Source organism: Bison bison, unplaced genomic scaffold (genome assembly GCF_000754665.1).
Source record: "Bison bison bison isolate TAMUID 2011002044 unplaced genomic scaffold, Bison_UMD1.0 scf7180017864384, whole genome shotgun sequence".
NCBI classification, from domain to species: domain Eukaryota; kingdom Metazoa; phylum Chordata; class Mammalia; order Artiodactyla; family Bovidae; genus Bison; species Bison bison.
The window spans coordinates 8266439-8283652 of NW_011494956.1; the positions used below are offsets into that span (position 1 = coordinate 8266439).

The window sequence follows — 17214 nt, forward strand, 5'->3', positions numbered from 1 at the left end:
GCGACAGGCTGTATATTGTCACCCTGTTTATTTAACTTCTATGCAGAGTACATCATGAGAAACGCTGGACTGGAAGAAACACAAGCTGGAATCAAGATTGCCGGGAGAAATATCAATAACCTCAGATATGCAGATGACACCACCCTTATGGCAGAAAGTGAAGAGGAACTCAAAAGCCTCTTGATGAAAGTGAAAGTGGAAAGTGAAAAAGTTGGCTTAAAGCTCAACATTCAGAAAACAGAAGATCATGGCATCCGGTCCCATCACTTCATGGGAAATAGATGGGGAAACACTGGAAACAGTGTTAGACTTTATTTTTCTGGGCTCCAAAATCACTGCAGATGGTGACTGAAGCCATGAAATTAAAAGACGCTTAATCCTTGGAAGCAAAGTTATGACCAACCTAGATAGCATATTCAAAAGCAGAGACACTCCTTTGCCAACAAAGGTTCGTCTAGTCAAGGCTATGGTTTTTCCTGTGGTCATGTATGGATGTGAGAGTTGGACTGTGAAGAAGGCTGAGCGCTGAAGAATTGATGCTTTTGAACTGTGGTATTGGAGAAGACTCTTCAGAGTCCCTTGCACTGCAAGGAGATCCAACCAGTTCATTCTGAAGGAGATCAGCCCTGGGATTTCTTTGGGAGGAATGATGCTAAAGCTGAAACTCCAGTACTCTGGGCACCTCATGTGAAGAGTTGACTCATTGGAAAAGACTCTGATGCTGGGAGGGATTGGGGACAAGAGGAGAAAGGGACGACAGAGGATGAGATGGCTGGATGGCATCACTGACTCGATGGATGTTGAGTCTCAATGAACTCCAGGAGTTGGTGATGGACAGGGAGGCCTGGGGTGCTGCGATTCATGGGGTTGCAAAGAGTCGGACACAACTGAGCGACTGATCTGATCTGATCTGATCTGAGTCATTTTAAAACTAAAAAGTTAGATAAATTGCCATAGCTGGGCTTCCCTGGTGGCTCAGTGGTAACGGATTTGCCTGCCCATGCAAGGGACAGGGGTTAATTCCCTGATCCAAGAAGATCTATATGCCATGGAGCAACTAGGCCTGTGTACCACAACTACTGAGCCTGTTGCTCTAGAACCTGCGAACCTGTGAGTAGTAACTACTGCACCCACATGCCGAAACTCCTGGAGCCTGACTGCCCTAGAGCCCATGCTCCACGAGAGAAGCCACCACAGTGAGAAGCCTGTGCACTAGAGAGTAGCCCCTGCTCCCCGCAACTAAGAGAAAATCCACGCGCAGCAACGAGGACCCAGCACAGTCAAAAACAAATAAATAAAATTATTTTTAAAATGGTTTTTAAAATTGCCATAACTACCAACCAGATCTTATCAAAGAGAAACATAGATCTCATTGGAAAATAGACTTGGAAATAGAAAAAATTTTCAGTACAATCTCTGCAAGTAAACATTAAATCGATTCCCAGTAGACTTTTCCAATTTATGGATTTGTGACTATCTGTTGATCCACCAAAGATCTGTTCTTAAGGAGAGGAATGAGGTAAGGTAGATGGCGCACAGCTTTAAAGCTAATTTCACACATACTGTACAAGAAGACTTAACTAGAAAACAGTGACAACAGATGAAATGGGACTTCCAACCATATTTTCTGTAGTAAATGCTTTATCTGACACTATGTTAACTACATCTGACCACTGTAAAGATAATATATACATAAAGGCTATGCTGAAAATGAGATTTTCAAGTCTAGCCCAAAACCACACACGTTATACCACATGCACATGTGTGATCTTGCTCAACCTGTCCAGGAAGAGATACTTTCTTGAGTTCATTCACCCCTCAGTTGTTAATATTTTTGACTGGGGAGAATGGGAAGAGAAAAAGACTTAAATATTGTGTGAGAGGGGACAAAGAGGCATAACAGGCTGAATATTTAGATAGGTAACAGTATTTATTTACTTATAAATAAGATAGGAAGTAGTTATCTTCATCCCTTCCACTACTTGCAAATTCTTTTAGATTAATAAACCCTACTTCTAAAAAGCAAATAGTGACCCTATCTCTGACCAGCAGAATTATGAGATAAACCTTATTCATAATCTGAAAAGTTTTCCTGCTTATTCATCATTTAGTAAACATTTCTTTAAAATACAGAACTCATTGTATTAAGCAAAAGAGCTAGAAGTTTAGCTTTCATTATTCACTGCAATACCAGATTTCTTAAAAGTCTAAACAGAACAACGATAAAAACTATATTGACATATACCTTACTGCATCACACATCTTAATTTAAATCTTAATTTTCTGACCTGGAATGTCGGAGGCTGTCCTTTTTGTTTTTTGCAGAACACAATGTACATTCACAGCCAACTGCATGGGGCTTAGGTAGAGATACATCCTGTTTTAACAGCATTGTAAGAATCTCATAGTTGTTACGATGAGCAGCTAAAATGACAGGTGCAACATCCATAGTTGTTGAATACTCAGGATTCTGAATTCTCTCCATTAGTTTCTGAAAAATATTTATATAAACATCCAAAAGTTCTTACTTGTGACATCAAAAAAGCATTTATCTAAAAAATGTAATGAACAAAAGACACAAAGAATATAAAAATTATTTTGAGAAATATAATCACATTTTACTAGGATTAAATCTTTTTTGAAACTTCAAAACAACTTTAGTTAGTAAATGCAGTATAATCATGACAGACAAAATCTTCACTAGGAAATATTCATATAGCCAGAGTTTTGTTTTCCTAACAAAGAAGAAGTGTGGATATCTGGAGAAATACTTTAGGAAAAAGCGTTTCATTTTCACAAGATTATGGCAACATGCATGACAAGGATAAAGAACAAAAATTTTAGAGAGAGAATATAATGGAAAAACAGAAGTGTTAAAAATAGGCAAAGTATAAAGGCATGAGAAAAAAATGTTTAAATCCACCTCTACGACAAAACCTTGCCACATTGATAGCAATGAAGTTACTTGTAAAGAATAAGAAAATAGGAGGCACTCTTCATTTTGTATAATTCTCTACATATTTTCAAACACCACTTATACTTCCTGTTACAAATGCACAAAAACACTAACAATCACAGCTCCTGGAACCACTAGGCAGTTTGTATTTATTATCTCATTTAATCCCCACAATAGCCTGCAAAATTAAGCATTATAATCTCCATGAAGAAACTGAGGCTCAGAGAAGTGAATGTGCCCGAGCTATACAACAGAGTGGCAAAGTGCAGATAGAACCCAGGTGTCTGGTCCTCTGGAGCCCGAGCTCCTTTCACTACATGGGCTCATGCCTGGTGACTGCATAACATGAGGAAAGAAAAATCAGTAAATAAAGAGCCAGGTAAAGTAAATAAGGTTGACTATATTATGACTATTGTATATTCTTTCTAATACTTATCACTTTTTCACAGCTGTTTTCCTGTGAGCTGTTTGATTCCATAGTATAAGCTCATCAAGTTCACAGTTAATTTTTGTAATTTTTACTAACATTGCAATAGTACACACATTATAAAAAACCTGAAAAATATACAAAAGCCGAAATAAAAATACCCAGTTTCTACAGTATTTGTTTTTAATCCTTTTGCCACCACACCTGCTTTTAAGGGCAACTTCAAGGAAGCTATAACAAAGACTCTTCTGGAAAAAAAACTTTTTGTACAGAATTTTGCATGCAATTTAAGGAAGTTCATAGATTTTACGTTCAAGGTATTTTATTTTGCTACTATAAATAATACTATCACAAACATCTTTATGAATACAGCTTTTTCAAACTTTAGGATTATCTCATTAACATAGAACCCTTGAAATGGAATTATAGGTCTAAAGGCCATGAACAATTTTGAAGCTTTGATACGTATTATCAAGACCTTTTAATAGTTTATATTACTAATAACACAGGAATGTACCCACACTCTAAGATTTACTCACCAGCACTGGGCATGATCATTCCCAATTTATGAGCGAAAAAACTATCACGAATATTAATTTACTTTTCTTTGATTACTGGTAAATTTTATTATTTTCTGACATTCTTATTTTTTTCCTTTTATGAATAGTTTGTTTATATACTTCCCTTCTATTTATTGGGGTCTTCAAATTAATGAATTTATTTAAAAATTACAGAAAAATCTATAAAAATTTACTCCATTTCCCCTAATTACAAAAGAAGAAGTTATAAAGAGGAGGAAGTCATATTTAATCTCTTACGAAAAAAATGGTCCTTATTTTTCCCATGAAACATACTTAACTATGTGAAAAACAGATGATTAAAATCCCTAATTTCATTGCACAAAATATAATCTACATACTATAAAAAAGAAACCTGTATTTGAAAGTCAAAATTTATCAAAAGACAATTTTGATAAGCCAAGAATATAGAATGAATTCACTGAGATGACAAATTTAAAAAGTATATAAAAATACTTGACATTGCCTGTCTAGAGGTAATCAACCTGTTAAAAAGTGATCTTGCTGTCACTAGAAGTATTCAAAGCAAAGGCTGGATAGCCTTTTTTGTTAGAGACACTGAAAAAGTGTTCTCTTACTGAATAGGTGAGGACTGCCTGGCCTTATAACTCAAGATTCGGCTGGCAGTGGTAATGGTGATGAAATAATATCAGTCAGTTGCTCCAATATCCTGGAACTCTACACTCAACCTCCTCAAGGGAGTAAATGGGTTAAGAGGTTAGGAGGTTGAACAGGTAGGGATACCAAAATATACTATAACTGGAGGACAGGTGACAGAAAATTGAATAGGATTCTAGACATTTCTGATCTTTTGAACAGGAACTATACTATTAGCTCTTTTTTCTCTACACTGTTGGTTGCTTGCTACCACTTAAAATTAGCTGGAACTATCCTTGGGAGAAAATTATGCTTACACAAATTTTGTCATAGTTTAAATGAGGGAAAATTATTTCAGTTAATATAAAGTATTCAATTTAGGGGAGCTTCTCATCTTTCTCAGAGAATGGCAGATCATTTGCAATGAATTTATAATTCTTTCTTAAACAATATTTTTCTTCTGATTATAGCCAGTTTACAACACTCCCAGAAATTATTTTTACTGATTATTTCACTATATCCTCACCAATAATGAATGTTATAACTGTTACATTTTGATACATACACAGAAAATATCTCATTTTTACAGTAGAATTTATTGCATTAGTGACTATCTTCTTAATCACAAAAGCAATAAAGAAAACAATATCCTTAATTTGGTAATGTGATGACTGCTGTTAGGTAACATTTTGCTATATTTCCATAGAATTCCTTTTCTATGCATATTTTTAACCTCAGATAATACTATATATACAGTTTACTATTCTCATTTTTTACCATTCTGTCCCAATGTTAGAATGTTAGGTGTTCCTAATTATTCCTTTAAAAATACTATTTTAATATACAGGTAGTTATTTATATTCAAATCTATTTTGGGATGTTTAAATTATGTCACATGGTTTTTTCATTGCTACAAATAAGATTACAAGTAACATTTTTGTCTACATTTCTGACCATTTCCTTGACAAATTCCTAGAGGAGGAAGTGATAGTTTAAAGAATATGAACATATTTCTTGTTACTGATACTTCCTGCCAAACCACTTTTCAAACTACCTTCCCTTCCAGTGGTGTATGAGACTATACTACTCCTTTGCTATCAATGGTTAGTACTTTTTAAACAATCTTTGCTATCTGATAAGCAAACATTTGCATTTCATATTTAATTATTAGTAAGATTATCATTTTGCACTTTGAGATTTTTCCACATCTTTTACTGATTTTTAAGTTTTTCATCAATTCATCTAATATTAAGATTATGAATTTGAGATATATGCTAAAAATATCTTTTGAAAGTTACCCATCTGCTTAATTTTTCCTGAGGTCTTGATTTCAGAAGTTTAACTTCTATACAACCAAAGGCTGTGCTACTGTGATTTTTGTTCAAAGTCCTTCCCTCTCAAACAGTTAAATATTCACCTACATTTTCTTCCAGTTTTATGGTTTCATTGTTTATATTTAAATCTTAAATCCAACTGGAAACTGATCTATATTTTCAACTTAGCCTGTAGAATGTTCCAAACTAAAAATACTGGATTGCATCAACAAAATTCTAGAAATATCACGAATTTTAAGGTTTCCTGAGAGCAATATTAGTTATTCTTGCAAATGTCTACTTAAAGTAATATTTTTACAGAGTAAAAAAAAAATCTATTTCTATAAAACGAAGTAAATTGGAGGGGAAGAAAAAATGGCAATGGGGCAGATCTATTTTGGTTTAAAAATTCAAATTAATAAATATTTAAGAGTACTAACTACTATAGTTGGTCTTGATGATCGTTTTGGTCGATGATTAAGTAGTATATCAACAGCTCCCACTACTTCAGAGTCGATTGCCACCAAAAGTGCATCTGCGGACTTTAAAAAAAAAAAAAGTTAAAAATGAAAATGGAGGGAAAAAGGTAAACTATTTTTACTAATTCATAAAGAAAACTATTTTTTTTTAATTTAAACTGTATTATATACAGTAATACTGAATTTTTAAAAATTTAGACTATCCAAACAGAACATTTGCTTGCCTTAGCCATACTTCTGTGTACCACAACACACACATTTTTATTCTGGTTTCACTGCTTGAGCTGATCAAATAATGAATGCTTGATAGTGGGGTTTATTAATGACACAGGGCTGATATAGGTAGTATTTAAAGTTGATATGTTATTTTTTCCAAGATGTTTATTTACTCTTGAACACTGGATCAAAAGAATCCTAACATTCCAAATCTATAAAAGAAATTGCCAAGAAAAATTACTACAAGCAAAGGATATAATCAATACAACCATGAAGTTAGGGGACAATGGAAAATAAAAGCAGGAGGAGCTGCTGTTCTCGTCTTTAAAGCACATATGGCTGACTGAAATTGTGTAAATCATGACATTAATATTAGCAATCTTTTCCCTTTTTTGGCCTTGCTGCACTGCTTGTGCTTTCTTAGTACCCTGACGAGGGATTGAACCCAGGCCACGGCAATGAAAGCTCTGAGTCTTAACGAATGGACAGCCAGGAAATTCCCAATATTAGCAATTTTACCAAGTAAAAATCACAAAGAATTTTCTCTGAGGAATCAATGTCCTCAGAGACAAAGAGAAGTGACTTTACAGTTTGACTCCCAAACTATAGCTCATCTTGAAACTCCAACTCTGATAGGAGGAAAAAAGTAAATACAAGCGGAGTAAATGGAGACTTTTCAGCTTCTCAGTGTAACAAAACCTTCAGTCCTATTATGGTACTTAGCAACTGAGATCAGGTTTTCGGTTTCATTTTGTTTGGCTTAAGGAAAACCATAAAGGCAGAAGCAAAAAGCGGGGATAAGTAACAATTTAATCTAAGAAAACACTGATTATTTTCGGTATATACATTTTTAAACTATTATAATCTTTAATAACTATTTAAATCAACATTATCTCCCATAAAAGTGAAACTGTATCAGATCTTTAATCTTTGTAGCTGAAAAGAATAAAGCTTTCATCCACTTTATCTAGATGTTAAAAATAGGACTAAAAATGGCAGACTTTATCTGGATGTCTAAGAATAGGACTAAGCACCCCAAGGAATCGGATGGGGCCACATTCAACCATTAGGAACTGCCTGTGCATTCCCATAGGAAAAACTCCTCACCATCACGGGAAATTTAATTCATTATTTTATCCCTTAAAACTTTAAGGTTTCACTGAGCTGTAGCCTATTCTTTAAAATCTAGCACTATTATTATTCTGCTTTGCATACATTTCTAACTTCAGTTTGGTACTTGGTCAAGTGAAACAAACAAAAAGAACCATGTGTTCATTTCTACGGAACAGTTCACTTATGATTTTTAATTTTAACCTATAAAGCTAGCTAACTATAGTAATGCCACTGCTCTCAAAGTCCAAACACCAAGCAATACCGATCATCTGAAACATCATCGTGAATTCAGCTGTACATTTCTTCCCAAACCATACTGAGCTGTCACAAACTAACTTTATGGGCATTATTCCTTAGAAGGACCTGCCTCAACCACACTGACTTAAGAGTTGTCTATAAATTACAGATATCTGGCTTTCCCAAGTACCCTTCCAGTCTTTATTGAATAAGAGAACAGCTAGATTAAAATCAAAAAAGAAGGGAGGAAGGACAAAAAATTGCTAAAAGTTGATCACTGAGAAGATAAAATATCAGCATACCAAAACCACTATCAATTCAAAGCAGTCTGAAACCATTTGATGTAAGCAAAAACATATCAATAATTTCAGACTACAAGAAGCAAATAAAATGATTATACTCTTGATGAGTCCCACTTATGATGCTAAAGTTAAATTATATTCAGATACACTATTTAGTAAAGAATAAAGAAAGATTCATGTTAAATCTTTCAAAGCTTAAAAGGATAAGCTTCAGGTAGAGAAATACTTATTTACATAAAAAAAGTCAAGTAAATAACGAGTTGCCATTGACATGTTCTATACAAATGCTGTTACTTGATACATAAAAAGGTAGTTCTGAAGGGGAAAAATTATTTTTAAAATATCTATATGTACACAAAATGTCCTCATAAGTTTTGTTTCCCAATTTCTTACAGATATTTGACTATTCTTTATTAAATCTGCTTAGTACATATTTATTATGTATTAATGGAGTTACTCCCTTCTCATCTCAGACTTTGTCAACAATTCCCATACTCTTTCCTCTAAGCTCAGATTCTCATAAATTATCTATTTCCTTACCAACAATAAAATTTCCACCTTGGTATTCTATTTACTGCTCTTGTCTTCCACAGGACCCTGGTCCTTCATTCGCAGAAATACCAAATCCTAGCCCCTACCTCCCAAAACATGAAATACTTCCTCACTCTTTGCTGACTTGACTTCATCCTCTCTCTTGAGCAAGACAAGGTCCCTGCTATCAAGCAGCTTATTTGGTGGGAGAAGTTGTCGTTGTTTAGCTCTTTGCGACCCAATGGACTGCAGCCTGCCAGCTCCTCTGTCCATGGAATTTCCCAGGCAAGAATGGAGTGGGTTACCATTCCCTTCTCCAGGGGATCTTCCTGACCCAGGAATCGAACCTGAGTCTTCTGCATTGCAGGCAGATTCTTTACCACTAAGCCACCTGGGAAGCCCATCTTTCTCTTACCACTCAAGTTTTCTTTCTCTCATTCTGCCAGACTTCTAAAACTCATGCGTGTCATTTTCTCTAATTCTACTGATGCCAGAGATTCAAAATCCAATGGCCTTTCCTATCATTTTCCTGATTTTTAACCAACTAAGAAAACTGTTTTTTTGTTTTTTCACAACGGTCCATGATCCTAACTCCTTTAATGAAATCCTCTCCTTCTAAAGACGTTTATTAATGTAGATGCTCCCTGAGAGCATCAGGGAATCAGCTCTAGTTGTTTGCTCTTCTCTGTGATTTCATCCATTCTCACGGTGTCAGATCATCCTCATGCCCATGACTGCTGTATTTCTCCAGCCCAACCTCTCCCTAGAGATGTAAGCTTTCCATTGAAAACTTCCTGATAGCCCCAAAATAAACAAGGCTAAAACCAGAATTCACAGTTCTCTGCCCCAAGTTTGACCTAGCTTTGTAACTTCCTGTTTTCCTTTCATCATTCTCCCAGTAACCCATGTTTATGATTTTCAGATCATCTTGGACTCTTTCTCAATCCTCCCTTCCAAAGTTAAATACTCACTAAGTTCTATCAATTCTTCCTTCACAATATCTCTTACATTTGCCATTATTTTTCCCCTATTCTCATAGCCACTATTCCGGTTCAGACTTTAACCTCTTCTTATCTGGATTACTATAAAAACTGCTCACCCAAGCTGTTTATAGCCTTCCCCATTTCCTGTTTTTTTAATCTATACACAGCCACTAGATTAGTTTTCCTAAAATACCACTGTATACATCACATCCTTTCTCAAAAATCTTGTAATGATCCCATTATTTATCACATAAAACCCAAATTCCTTAGACCGGCATTCAGGCCCTTTTCATCAGTTTTTAGTTATTTTTCCAGATATTTCCATTACCATCCAACCCAAATATCTTGTTCAAAAAGCCTAAGTCAAGTCACTGTCTCAAGAACACATATTGTACTTATCTTTGTTTATATCCTTCTCTATATCCTGTTCCCCTCCTATCTATTAAATACATATTTTTTACAGTTGTTTTAAGTAATAGTGTAAAAGCATGGACTCTGGCAGTCAGAACCTGAGTTCAAATTCCAGATCTGGCATTTATGGAATAAGTTTGGGCATGTTACTGAAGCTTTCTGTACCTCGGTTTCCTCCTCTATAAAACAGGGATAATAGTAGTACCTAACTCATAGGGCTTTTGTAGGGATTAAGAAGTGACTATATTTGCAATTATTAATATCTCAAGGCTTGAGCTCAATTGACACTTCCACGAAAGCTTTCTTGATAGTGCCAATCCACAGTGATCTCTTTCCTATGTTTCCAAAACACTTATGGTAAACCACTAAAGTTTAAGAATAAAACAGGGCTTCTCAATAGTGGCACTACTGACATTTTGGACCAGATCAATCTTTGTTGTGGGGGCTGTCCTGTTCACCATAGGATCATTAACAGCATCGCTACCTTCTACCCACCAGAGGCCAGGTACAAACCCACCCCTTAACTGCAAAACCAAAATGTTCCCAGATATTGCCAAATGTCCCTGAGGGACAAAATTGTCCAGTTGAGAGTCACTAGTATGACACAAGATAAAATACATGAGAGCACTTTATAACCCCTAAGCAATATACAAGGATCAATTATCATTACCACTCAGCACGTAGGAAATACACTTTTCTATTAATTGATTTAAAATTCATTGTTCAATTCATTTTAACATACTTTTGTACAGAACTCATGTTTTACTTATTCATTTCCACAAAGACACCCAACCAAAGGTTTTGGACATTTGTTGACTGAGAAATAAGCCACAGGTAACCCAGGACAGGACACGGTGAACTAGAAAGAGCATGGGATTTGCGGACAGAAGAATTGGTTCAAATCTGAGCTCTTATTTATTTTAGAACTTTGGGCAATACATTACAGTCTATGAGCCTCAGTTTTCTGCTCTATAAAATATAACATCTATATAGGCTGGCTATGACATTCAAATATGTTCAGGTATCTGAAAGAACCATGTAAATTACAGAAATTTTATATACAGACATATATAAAAAGAAAATTATTATTGTACCATAATACCTCTTGTATATGGAATCATCAGAGACTTCCCTTGTAACCTTATTTTCTAGGTAACTGAAGCTTATGCTTTTAAGTATTTAACTTTAAAATTTAAACAATTTTGACAGAATTTTTCTGCTTTCAGAAGTACTATATATATTCCTCTTTCTTCTCAAGCAATATATACTGAACGTAACTTAATTTTCCCTTACTGACTCTGGGCTATTGTTATAAACATTAATTACCACTCGAACATACAGTTCCCTTAGAGATTATTAGGTATGTTAGGCTGTTGATCTCCTTAAATAGAGTCAGAGGTACTGTGCCTAACTTTGTTCCACTGTAGCCTCATGCCTCTTCTGTTGCTCCCATAATTCTCTATGGATTAGAAAACTAAGTAAGTTTGTTAAAAGTGTAATCTAAAATGAGAAAAAATAGAGTTGAGAGAAGATTCCAGATAAAGTTCATAAATGGGAAACCTCATCACATCTAATCTGGCTGATCAGGGGTATTTTTTACTTATTTTCTGGTTCTTGGTGGTATTCTGGATAAATGAAATTTCTGGAAAAGCAATTTTTTTCTACTTAAACATGTATATACAGAGAGGATACCACATGTTGTAATACATATATATATATAATATTTATAATAGAAATGTATATAGAACTAACCTATTTTTTTTTTAATCTATGAGTATTTCCTGGTATCACTCTTTAAAAAGGCTCATTAATTTAAAGCAACAACATAGCAAATGCTCAAACTATTTGAAAGGAAAAAAAAGAGCCAGAATTCAAATGCAAAGTCCCATGATAAGCAAAACAAAAAGGAAGGAAAATAACATTAAATTCCTTCACATCTCTGAACTAAATTCTTTCAAGATACACATGCCTACTTTTTTACCTGAACTTCTACGAAGACAAGCAAGAAAGGTCAATATTTTCCAATTTAAAAAATCTCATTCACATTTAGTTATAAGTAAACACTAAATTTCAGACAAAAAGAAAAATTTAATTAAACTTAGGAGAAAATCAAAGTCAAATTGAAAATTGCTTTGTATGTGAGAAGTACTTTGTTCTTATGCTTGTAAGTTATATGGGCCACAGAAATACCTGTTCCTCTGATACTTCCAGAATACTTCTACTATTTTTAGATATATAAGATAAATAGTAATAAGTAATAAAAACAAAGTCATCTTTAATAAGTCATAATAATTTACCTCTGTTGGATGTTTTAAAACATATAAGATGAGGAGGAGTGATAATGGGGGGAAAAAATCAAGTCAAAATATTATATTTTTTAAAAAGGCTTTTTTTGGTTTGTTTTTAAATTTTTAGTAGCTCAAAACAAAAGGTGAAAGAGAAAAGAAAAACAGAAAGCAAGAAGGAAAAAAAGAAAGGAAGGAAGAGAGGAAGAAAACTAGAGAGAAAGGACAGAACATGGCATATCTAACAGTACTTAAAAGCTACTGGATAAAATTATCTAGCCTTGTACCTGACAACCGTAGTCCAAAAGAAGCTGCAGTATATCCAAGTTTTCGTTTTCAATAGTTATGGTAACAGCATTTCTCCCAAGCACATCTACGCAATTTATGTTCAAGTCACCTGAACTGTTTTCCTCCAAAATCTTTTTAACCATATAATAGTCACCTAAATAACAATACACAAACATAATTTAATATCCATGACACATTAAATAAGAACAACTATAAAGAAAACTTAGCTTGATGATTTAAAAGATTAAAAAACCTAAACTCATTTTTGTATATGGAACTATGCAAAGAAAATGTGAACATTTCCTTGCTGCAAACTTATACCCTGATTAAAAAATGATATGTACATCAGCAACAAACAGAAAAAATAGAAAAATTTTAAATGTACAGTTTAAAATATAAGTTGTTTAAAATGCAAAACTGATTGATGATAAGGAGAAAAACTTTTAGAAGATATTTATAATAATAAAGAATGTCTAAAAGTACAGACTGAGTGCTAGAAAAATAAGATAGAAAGGATTTAAGTTTTATATCTCAAATACATACACACATTTAATTGTTAAATGGTTAAAAACAAGATCTAGTAATAAATGGAGGCTGTTATGAAGAGGTTTACTTTGGAAAAGCAGTGAATGTATATATGCACATTAAGAGGGAGAGATGCCCGAAATTACTAGTCTCCTCCCCACTCTACCAACACACACACACACACACACACACACACACACACACACATCTCATTAATGAAGCTGTTTAGGTTACATGATGGGATATTCAGCTCACAGAACTCTAAAACAGGACTATGATTAATGCTCGTAGAGGCCAATGTCAGACTATTTCAAAATGAAATCTGACCTGTCAGGATTATGCAGATTAGCTTCTGCCTCACTCTACCCCACATCAAAACAGCTAATGAATGGGGGAAAATGAGAATAATTATGGAGTAATCATTTTCACAGAGGGCCCACTATACTTGTCTGCTAACCAGCTGGTGCAGTAAGTAAAAGGGGAAAAAATCAAAAGAGAAATGCTAATTAAATGGAGAAAAAAAGCTAAGTGGGTTTTGCTTTATTTCATCTTGCTTTTTAAACATAAGATGAATAAACCATTTAAAGTGACTTGCAAATATAGCTGTTCCTTGTCAGTCTATGAATAAGAAACAGGAAGAGAACAGAGTGGAAACCAGAAGGAAAAAGAAATGAATGATTTCATGATACAGAAAGAGAAATTCTAAAACTGGACTGAGTGAATAACAAAGAAAAGTAACAGATTTTTTTTTGGTTAACATTTCAAATTACACTATTATTTTTAACCAGTGACTTTTAAGTCCTCATTTTTGGAAGGTGTTGAATGGTAGTTTTCTTGGTGTATTCCTTAGTTCCCTCAAGAAAACCAGTCAGAAAAAGAAATTATTTCCTCAAAGCACTATTAATTTATATTTAAATACTAACGCTCCATGGCAAAAACTTAAAACTTATCACTTTGCAAAGTGAAGTTCTGAATCACAAGTTGAACCAATAGTGAACATGCAGATAGATCAGTGAAAATTTATCACTAATCCTAGAAAATAACTTTAAAACCTTATTTCAGGTGAATTTATTTCAGTGTCTTAGTTGTAGGAGAATGCTACCCATAAAAACTCTGGCTCTATTTTCTTTGATTTCATGATGTGCCTAGGTGAGGAACATTTTTTTTCTTTATCCTTGGGACTCATTTCTGAATCTGACTCTGCCCTTCATTAATATGCAATATTTCAGCCATTTGTTCTTAAAATATTGCTTCATTTCCATATTATTCTTTCTCCTATTGGAACTCCTTTAGGTATTATGTTAGATCATCCTATTCCAAATTCTGTGTCTCTAAAGGTATATTTTTCTTCTTTCTTCCTCTCTTTTCTGTTTCAGGATAAATTCTTCACATTTCTCAAGTCATTTATTCCTCCTTTAACTGTTTCTGCTGATTTCTCCATTCATTATTTTTTTTATTGACTATATTTTTTATTTCTCTAAGCTTTATTGGATTCCTTTCCGAATCTTTTGATCTACTTTATGTTTTCATTATTTTAAGCTTTTTGTCATTTAAACACTTATTTTACCATCTCTATATGACAACTGGGCTTCCCTGGTGGCTCAGTGATAAAGAAATCCCCTGCCAATACAGGAGACATGGGTTCAATCTCTCAGTCGAGAAGATCCCCTGGAGAAGGAAATGGCAACCTATTCCAGTATTCTTGCCTGGAAAATCTCATGGACAGAGGAGCCTGGCAGACTACAGTCCATGGGTTGCAGAAGACTCAGACATGACTTAGTGCTTAAATAACAACAAAACACAATAATTATCTGAGGGCCTTATGGATTTAACCCTATTCATTGTGTCATCTGTGATAATGAAATTTTCAATTGGGTACTGCAAACTCAACTTCATGTGGTTTAACTTTGGGAACCTAGACAGCCTAGTTTGAAAGCTTGCCCCACCAAGGATGTATGTGTTCACTTCTTCCAAATAACTCAGAGGTTCTGCTACACCACAAATCTTTCTTTATATTAATTTCTCAGTTTAGGTTTTCCCAGATCAAGAAGTTAATATTAATTTAAATTCCAAGCCAACAAGAGGCAGGAACACAGTTACAAATCTTTAGGGAAATCGTATTTAAAAGCTTCTTTGTAGTCTCCCTTTGCTGATGGATGGGTTCTTTTCCTCATCTACCCCTTTGCTAGAAGTATATAGTCCTTTATGGATCCTGGTTTCATGCTTGCATGCTGTTCCAACTCTCCACTTTGTACAAACTCAAGGCTTTGTAACTTACTTCCACATGGGCATTAAAAGTCTAATCCCAACAACGTGCAGACCATTAACTCTTGCTCCCACCCACAGAGCAGTCAAATGTCTGCTTACACACTCCTCTGTTTTTCAGTCTTTTCTTTATGCTTGAATTTTCCTTACTTTCTTGAAAGCTCAGTTATTCATTTAAATGGACGTTTGTTATATTTTATCTAAAATTTCTATGTGATTTGAATCAAAAGGGTCTTCAAATTATTTAGTCAGCAATACTGTTAAGAGACAGAAAGGCATAAAGAACTATATAAATATAATTCTTATAAAATTTTATAAATTTCATGTATAACAAATGATCAAAAACAACTGCTACACATTTAAAAGTTTGAATTACTGTTTAAAAAGTAATTTGTATTGCAAATTCAGAATCTACGGCTTTATGGTTTCAAAGACTATTTCCATTACAGTTAGGGGGCTATACAAGGAAAATATAAATAAAATTCATAATAAAAATTTTATTAAAATTTCCACCCTGCCACAGCTGACACACTCACGCAAAAAAACAACCACAAACAACAGTCACAGAACCAATAAGAGACCTAGAGTGGTTCCTAAGCATTCTACTTAAGTTTAAATTTGCAAGCCATTTAAAACAATGTACTGTATTCAGAAAGCCCAAAACAGTCTTAATATTTATAATGGGTGTATATGTGAAAAGAGGTTAGTAAATTTTAAATACATAGCAAGAAGCTAGTTATAGAGAAGGATTACAAGTAAAAATGTCTTATGGGTCAGGCAAACGTAGAAATGTTTTTCATTTTACGCTAAAGTTGCTTTTGAAAGTTACATACATCTTTTTGAATATCACATACAGCAGGAAATGCAACATGATCCATTTACTTTTTTGGCTAGATGGCTGTCTTTATTCAGTGAAGGAAAAAGAAACTTTCAATCAATTCCACCAGTAAACAAACTCAACAGCAAAACTTCTCGGTCCTGTCTCCAAAATGTTTCCCATACTTATCTACTTGTACCCATGCACACACACTGCTACCTTCAGTCCAGGACACCATCATCTCTCTCCTGGACTCTGCACCTACCTCTTCACTGATGTGGCTACCTAAACTCTACTACCGGGGTCAACAAACTTTTTCTCTAAAGGGCCATATGGTAAATATTTAGGCTTTGTGGGCCATACTATCCCCGATGTAAATACTCAACCCTGTTCTTGCTGCACAAAAGTGACCATAAACCATATGTACACAATGAGCTTCAATATGTTCTAATAAAAATTCATTTATGGACACTCAAGTTTAAATTTCATATTATCTTCACATTATGAAATATATTCTTCTTTTGACTTATTCCTGACCATTTGAAATGTATGTAAAAACCATTCTTTGCTCACAGGCTTTACAGAGACAGGTGGTGGTTGGATTTGGCCTGTGGGCCCACCTCTAACCTGGCATCAGCCCTTTAATCCACTCTCCACTCAGCAGCCAGAGTGATCATATGAAAATCAGGTTTTTAATCCTCAAGACTTTTAATCACACTTTAGTAAGTTCTATAATCTTTACTGTGGCTTACTAAGCCCTATGGGACCTAGGGCTTGCTACCATTCTGAATTTACCTAGGAGCCACTCTCTCTCTCACCATGATCTTTTTACAACCAGAGTTTTCCAAACTGCAGGTTGCAACCCATTTGCAGTCACGAAATCAATACAGC

General features: G+C 34.4%; 1 protein-coding gene across 9 annotated transcripts in view; it reads right to left on the reverse strand.

Annotated features, from left to right (window-relative positions):
* Positions 1–17214, reverse strand: part of TRPC1 (transient receptor potential cation channel, subfamily C, member 1) — a 60867-nt gene that overhangs the window by 36559 nt on the left and 7094 nt on the right. For 4 of the 9 annotated variants that reach the window (XM_010858145.1, XM_010858144.1, XM_010858150.1 and 1 more), the window contains 3 exons: positions 12716–12870; positions 6312–6413; positions 2289–2491 (listed from right to left, as the gene is read on the reverse strand). In XM_010858145.1, coding sequence (XP_010856447.1) covers positions 2289–2491; positions 6312–6413; positions 12716–12870 — 460 coding nt within the window. The remainder of the gene's footprint in view (positions 1–2288; positions 2492–6311; positions 6414–12715; positions 12871–17214) is intronic. The other 5 variants (XM_010858148.1, XM_010858147.1, XM_010858151.1 and 2 more) reach the window with 3 other exon arrangements.